General features: G+C 36.3%; 1 protein-coding gene across 1 annotated transcript; it reads right to left on the bottom strand.

The window, feature by feature from the left end:
- Positions 1–6079: 6079 nt before the first annotated feature.
- Positions 6080–7862, bottom strand: LOC103327111 (uncharacterized). Its single transcript, XM_008229402.2, has 4 exons — positions 7623–7862; positions 7399–7511; positions 6684–7250; positions 6080–6569 (listed from the first exon to the last, which is right to left on the bottom strand). The coding sequence occupies exons 1-4, from the start codon at positions 7860–7862 to the stop codon at positions 6080–6082; spliced, it is 1410 nt and encodes a 469-aa protein (XP_008227624.2).
- Positions 7863–8192: the final 330 nt, after the last annotated feature.

Here is an 8192-nt window from a genome sequence, read left to right as displayed (position 1 = left end):
AGAAGTCAGATTGGAACAAACTTTTTCATTCAAATATGGCTGCCCATCTTTTACATCAGGAAGAATTAAGTACATGGAGAAATGCCAATACTTGTCTTTCGTTGTGTTTGTAAGGAATCTCTAAGCCATTGAAGCATCAAAGACCCTTAAAATTATACGAAAACTTCTCTACGTTAGGGTTGAATATAGTGAGTGGGGTGTACTTATTAAAATTATATTTATTTCACAATTCCATATATCCTTTTTGATCATTTTATATTAGGGTAAATTAGTAATTCAATAAATACTTTGGTAGTGGTGTATTCAGTTAATTTTAAAGTTTGTTTGACAACACTCTTTCTTAAATACATTTTGCATTAAATTGCACTTGATGAACCTTGATGGATCAAAAGGTGGAGAACCAGAATTAAAATGGGCCCTCTTAATTAGGCTAAGGGCACAGAGGGAAAAAAAAAGGTTGGGCTAAGGGCAATAGAAAATGCACAACTTAATTTTTTATATTTTATACAAATGATATTAGGGAAGGGAGAATCAAAACCTAGAACTTCGGATGCATAGGTAAATATTTTTAGCCACTTGAATTACAAACTCCTTCCGTAAAATCCACAACTTTAGATGAACTTGCTCAATATATCCTCAGACTTTCTTCCACCAAATTCATTAATGCTGCAACTTTAAAAAAGAAAAATAAAAAAATGGATTAATATGGAAAACAAGTTTAGCATGGAAGTTTTAGACACTGGCTCCTCCCGCCCAACTAGTGTGTATTTTAGGTCCAACCTTAAAAAAGGTTAAAGGGCCATTGCTCCGAGCCTTGCATTGAAGGGCCCAAATTTTTATAGAGAAGTGAAATTTTTTATGTAAATAGGCTCCAAAATCACATGAGGAGGTTCAAAAAGAAAACAAAGAGATGGGATCCAATGAAACCCAAATTCATCATGATATTAATACTTCATTTCATTTCATTTTTATTAACTTCGGTCCAACTTGTTTTTTCATGAAACTCCTTAGAAGCCGTTTACTTATCAAGAATTGAGAAAATAAGGAATCGAGAAATTTAGGAATCAGGGAAGTAATGAATCGGTATGGGAAGAATAATTTCAATTGAGTTGTTTACTAACCATATGGAATCAGCATGGAGTTGAATCTCATTGTTATTGTTTTCTAATCCTCATGAATTATAACATAAACTAATTTAATTACTAAAATGTCATGTACATATAAATATATATTTTTCACCTGAGTAATTTGTAAAAAAGAAAATTGACAAAACTTTATTTTATAATTAATGTATAATATAATATACTATATGTCGAGTGATGAAAAAACTAGTATATAATAATATAAGGAATACAATAGGAAAAAAAAATGACATAGTGATAAGAAGCATAACAAGACAAGCAGAAGTTAGCAACCACGGTGATTAATAAATAATTATTGAATTTTTTTAATGCTTTGGGGTGTTTTAGAATTATCATAAAGTGGTAAGTGTATTTTTGGAATTTAGTAAGGGAAAAAAGGAATGAAAATTAGATCAACTACTCCCCCTAGTTGATATGATTCTTGGTTTTGAGGAGATGTGATTATATATTTTGAGGTGGGGCCACATATTTTGTTCATTTCTAATTGCAAATAAACATGGGAAAAGTCAAGAATGGAAATCATTCTATTTCCTCCCATGCCCATTATATTTACGTATCAGTAATATAGAGGTTTCTATCATTTTCTTCCATGTTCAACCTTACATGCGTCTGTTTATTGTGTTATTAGTAGATATATCTAACAATAAGAATTTTATTATTCCATGTGCCCTTTCTCCAAAACACTCATAGAGCTGTTTTCACTTTGTGGGTGGAGGAAGCCAAGCTTCTTTGCACCCTAAAAGCTATCGGTAGTACAACACCTCAGCAGGGAGTTCTTCCTCCCCTCTCCCCTATTCTCTTCCTCCTTTCACCTATTCCCCCATTTTCATAGACAAATGGTTTTCCCTATTTGTCTTCGTTTTGTTGTTTCATCCAACAATCACAGATGGTTGCCTCTCGGCGTCGGATCTCCACCATCATCTTTTTTGCTGTTTCTTTATGTTTGGAATAAGTTGCAAAGTCCTTTTGTGTAGTTTTCACCTCTCCTTTTATGAGGGGAGCTTTTCATCCCTCCTTTGTGATAGTTTTATTTGTATTGTTATGGCTTCATTTATTTTTTATTTTTAAAGATTTATCTCTTTTTTATTATTCTAAGTTTGCAACTACTCCCCCTAGTTGATATGATTCTTGGTTTTGAGGAGATGTGATTACAGATTTTGAGGTGGGGCCCATGTATTTTTTCCATTCTTAATTGCAAGTAAACGCGGGAAAAGTTAGGAATGTAAATCATTCCATTAACTCCCATTCCCATTATATTTACGTATCAGTAATATAGAGGTTTCTATCATTTTCTTTCATGTTCAACCTTACATGCGTTTGTTTATTGTGTTATTAGTAGATATATATAACAATAAGAATTTTATTATTTCATGTGCCCTTTCCTTCACCTCTTCCCCTATTTTCAAATACAAATGGTTTTCTCTTTTTGTCTTCGTTTTGTTATGATTTTCATCCAACCATCACAGATGGATGTGTTTCAGTATTAGATCTCCACCTGCATTTTGGCGTCAGATCTCCACCACCATCTTTTTTGCGGTTTCTTTATATTTGGAATAAGTTGCACAGACTCTTTGGGTTCTCTGTGTAGTTTTCACATATCCTTTTGTGAGAACTTTTCACATCTCCTTTGTGAGAGCTTTTCATCTTTCCTTTGTGAGAGCTTTTCATCTCTCCTTTGTGAGAGTTTTATTTGTATTGTTATTGCTTAATTTATTTATTTAAGTTTTATCTATTTTTTATTATTCTAAGTTTACAATCTTAGTTGGAATGTCTATGCCAGAGTTTCTTCAATCCTGCATGATTGTTAGTGGAGGCCCACTAAATTGTCTTAATTTTGATGTTAGACCATTCCGTTATTGTAATGGCCCTTTTGTGGCTAGTTTGTATTGACCATTTATGGTTAGTGGCTTTTTTGGCTGAATTATGAATGCAATCATAGAATTTCTCCTCACCAAAAAAAAAAAAAAGTAACAATGATACCACTTTAAACTTGCATGTAATTTTTTTTGATGAAATAGGGGGGACAAACCCCAAAAAGAAACAACTACTAACTAGTACAGATCAAGCGAGGCCTAACAACTCCTTAAAAATCATCCTCTAAAAAAGAGCTAACCCAAGCATGGGCCTCATCCAAATAGCTAACCCCATAAATCCAAGTTAAAGCTTTAGTTAGCCATATGATCAGCTACAACATTTATTTCTCTATAAACATGAGCAAGGTGACAGTTGCCAATACGCCTCATAAGAACACAACAGCTCTAAATTAACGCAGCAAAATGATGACAACTCAAGGTACCAACTTGCTGAACAAGGGAAACAACAACTGCAACATCCATCTCAATAAGAAGATTAGAGATACCTTTATCACAAGCCAAATGCAGCCCAAAATACAAGCCCCAAAACTCAGCCTCAAGGATCTGCCCCTTGCCTAGATTCACAGAAAACGACAGATCCAATTGCCATTAGCCCCACAGATCACTCCGCCAGCACCAATATAACCTGAGGCCGTTCTCCTAGAATCATCCACATTCAGTTTAAACATACCTAAACCAGGAGGCTCCCAACTGAGTAAAAGTTGAGCTTTAGGACTCATCTTAACACCCGCCTGAGAAGCCTTACCCATTCTCTCACAGCCATTAAGATAGTCTTAATAGGGTCAGCAACGGACTTATCAAGAGGGAGAAAAATATGTATATTCCTCCATTTCCACAAGTACCAACAAGTAAAAACAAACACAACTGACCAAGGCAGACCACCACCCCATTTAGCTTTAGAAAGCAGATTAACTTTAAGCCAAGGTATGAAATCCTGCTTAAAAAAATGGGGAGCAAATCTAGGAATAGAAAGAGCATGCCAAACACTTTGAGCCCTTTCACAGTCACGGAAAATATGCAACACAGATTCCACAGGCCAATCACATAACCCACAAGAAGAATCAATAGCCAGCTGATGCCTAACTCTATATTCATTGGAAAGATTTTACTTTGGGAAGCAAGCCAAAAAAAGATTTGCAACTTGGGAGGAATTTTCAACTTCCAAAGGAAAGCTCAGCTAGACTCAGGCCAAGAAGGACCAGCAAAGAACAACTTATAAGCAGTCTTAACAGAGAAAACACCATTAGAATAAGCGTGCCAAATTTGAGTATCAAATAAAGACCCATGAACACCCACAGGAATACTCACAATTTGTTGAACTAAATCCTCTGAAAGAGCTTCTCTTAACTTGGATATATCCCACCAATTATGAAGAAAAAAGCTCGAGACCACGCAGTTAGCATCACAAACATTCAAAACACCATCCTAATACAGCAAGGGTATGTCACTACACTAGTTATCCTTCCAAAATTTTACTTGATCACCCAAACCAATCCTCCACCTCATACCTTTCAAAAGCAACTCCACACCATAAGCAATACCTTTCCAAGTGTGAGAACTAGACTTCTTGGCAGAGTTAGGAGAATCCAAAATAGAGGCACCTTTTAAGTACTTAGCCTCAAAAATCTTAGCCCATAAACCATTGTCTTTATTCTAAACCCTCTACCCAATTTTAGATAACAACGCTTGGTTCATTGCAGCAGTTTTTTTGAACCCCATTTCCCCCTTACATTTAAGCCTACATACCAAATCTCATTGGCAAAGATGGACTTTATTTTTCTCCTCCCTGCCTCCCCAAAAAAAATTATGATTCAAGTGATCTAGATGCTCACAAACACTAGTAGGAAGTTTAACGGTTTGCATAGCATAAATGGGAATGGAAAAGGTCACAGCTTGAACAAGAGTAGCCCTACCAGCAATAGATAACAACTTGCTTTTCTAAGAAGCCAAACGATTGGTCACTCGATCAATCAACCCATTATAAGTAGTATAATTTGGTCGTGAATGTAAAAGAGGCATACTAAGATAATGACTTGCAACAATAGGAGAACCACATATAAAGCTAATCTCCTTAGCAATTGCCTTAGGGTATTAGGATAACATAAAATAGCAGACTTATCATAGCTAACAACTTGCCCAGAAGCCTAACAGAAAATCTCTAAACAATTCTTCATAACATGCGCTTGTTTAAAGCTAGCTTCAGTAAAAAGGATATGATCATCTGAAAAAAACAGATGAGAAACAGCTCGACCACTATGGGAGGATTTAACAGGTTTCCAAATCCATTTTTGAACAAAGTCAAAAATAAGGTGAGATAACTTTTCTACACACAAGACAAAGAGGTAAGGTGAGAGAGGATCACCTTGTCTAATACCATTCTTAGGCATAAAAGAATCAGTTAACTCACCATTAATGCAGATCTGGTACCTCACCATGGAGGCACAATGCATAATTAGTTGAATAACAATTGTAGGAAGCCCCACTTCCAGTAAAAACACACTCAACAAAATTCCAATTAAGTATGTCATAAGCTTTAGAGAGATCAATCTTCCAAGCCACAAACCTCTTCCTTCCTTTAGAAAGCTTGAATTTATGCATAAGCTCCTGAGCAATAAGAATATTATTTGATATATGCCTACCATGGACGAAACTAACCTAGTTGGGGCTAATGAGGCAAGGCAAGATAGGTCTCAACCTTGCAACAATAATTTTGGAAATGACTTTATAGAGAGTTGAACAAAGACTAATTAGCCTGAACTGAACCATAGTCTAAGGATTTGTAACTTTAGGCACCAAAGTAATAACGGTGTAATTTAATTTCTCAGGAACCTTGCACTCAATAAAAGCTTTGATCACCATAGCATAGATGTCGAAAGCACAATGATCCCATTGACTTTGGTAAAAACAGGCTAGAAAACCATCAATACCAGGTGCTTTAAGACCTCCAATATTAAAAAGGCTCTCTTTAACATCATCCAATTCAATATTCTTACCCAACAAAGCCAAATCATCATTGCTAATACTAGGAAACAAATTAGGGAGGACCATGTTAGGGACAACCACCTACACTTGGTTGAACTGACCCGAGAAATACTCCACTGCAAGAGCCTTGATGCTTGCAGCCTCCTTAACAAGCAAGCCATTACTATTTTTAAGCCGCTCGATTTTATTCCTTCTTCTTCTAATCACAGTAGTGAGATGGAAAAATTTAGTGTTTCTGTCACCCCCTTGCAACCAATTAATCATAGATTTCTGCTTCCAAAACAACGCTTCATGGTCTAGGACTTCATTAAAATCATCCATAAGAGAAATCTCTAGCTGCTTAAGGAAAAGATTAGGACCCCGACATAAAGCCCTCTGAATCCCATCAAGATGAGCCAAAAGTCTAGTATGCTTTTGTCTTAAGTGACCAAAGACAGTAGAATTCCAATTTTTTAAAGGTTCAATCAAATTCAAAGTCTTATGTATAGTAGAGCTAGAACTCCACCAAACAGCAGCAATTAAATCATTGAAGTGTTCATGCTTCAGCCATATTGCCTCGAATCTAAAAGGCCTAAGAGAGGGAGAAGTACAAAAATTAGACTGCAAAGAAACCTTGATAGGATTATGATCAGAAGTGGTACGAGGCAAATGCCTAACATGACCCTCAGGAAACAAGTGTCTCTACTTCATGTTAAAGATAGCACGATCAAACTTCTCAAAAACTTTATTGTTTCTCCAAGTAAGCTTAGGCCCATAAAAACCCAAGTCCATCATATTATTATCATCAAACCACCTTTTAAACCCTTTCAACCTATTCACAGAAGCACCTCCCAACTTATCATCAACCCCTAGCATTTCATTGAAATCACCAGCTAGTAACCAAGGCAATTGATGACAGGTAGCAACAAAATCCAAATACTCCCAAAGCTTCTCCCTTTTAAACCCACTAGAATTAGCATAAATCACAGTTAACAACCAAGTAGATTGGTCCTTCCAAGACACACAGGCTGTAATAGACTGATCAGAAGTCCCAATGATATCCAAATGCACTCTGCTATCATCCCACATCAACCAAAGACCACCAGAAAACCCAACTGAATCAACGATTTCAACACAAGCAAACCCTTGAGAGGTAGCAATATTCAAAGCCTTCTCACCACTATTTCTAGGCTCACATAAAAATAAAATATCCATATGATGGGTACGAATCAACTTCATCATATTATTTTTGAATTTTGTGCTAGCAGCACCTCTAACATTCCAACAAACTAAATTCATAATGAATGAGTTAACAACAAAAAACTTAACATGAGGGCTTTACCCTTTAACAACCAAGAGGCATACCTCCAACATTGTCGAAGGTATCATCTGCCAACTGCTCTTTAGCAACATTTCATTGCCCTTTAGACAAATCTATATGTTCAACTTTATTTTGGCTTCCAAGAATCGAGGAGAGAAGTTGCTCCTCATCATCATCAGAATTAGAGCTACCCTTCGCAGACACTTCCTCTTCCTGTATGTTGGGTGACTTATGTCCAAAGAAATAAACTTATTTCTCTTTGGATATATCATTCTCATTAACCCAACTAGTAATCTGATCATTTACAATACCCTTGGTATTAACCTTTTCTCCCCTTGTCTCAAATCTCTCTTTTATAGTCATACCTCCAAAGGGGGTTTTATTTCCACTAACAATTTTCCTACCACTCTCACCACCCTTACGTTGGATGTGAACAGAATGGTTAGAAATATCATTCAAAACAGGTCTTGAGACATTCTTAGACTTTTGCAATTTAGTCCAAACTTTGGGACTAAAATCAATAACAGGAGCAGAAGAACTAGCTGGTTTGGAATAATTTTGCATTGGCTCCACATCACTACTAGCTTAAGCTCTCCTAAAATCATCATTCACTTGTTGAAGAGCAGCAAATCTGGACCCCTTAGCTTGAGCACTATAACCCTTACCATTACCATCTCTAAAAGAAGCCTTGACATTCCTTCTAGGTTGAACAATCATCCATGGACCACTTAACCCACTCTCCACAAGATATCCTTAGCATCTTTAGTGCCAGAGTCAGTGGCCATATGATCCACTCCCTCATTATCAGAAACCCCTGCATTACTCTCCACAAATTCACAACTTTCATATCACAAGCCTCCCTTTTATGACCATATTTTCCACACATAAAACAAA

Source organism: Prunus mume, linkage group LG1 (assembly GCF_029339155.1).
Source record: "Prunus mume cultivar Tortuosa linkage group LG1, ASM2933915v1, whole genome shotgun sequence".
NCBI lineage: Eukaryota > Viridiplantae > Streptophyta > Magnoliopsida > Rosales > Rosaceae > Prunus > Prunus mume.
This window is presented reverse-complemented; position numbering and strand designations above follow the sequence as displayed.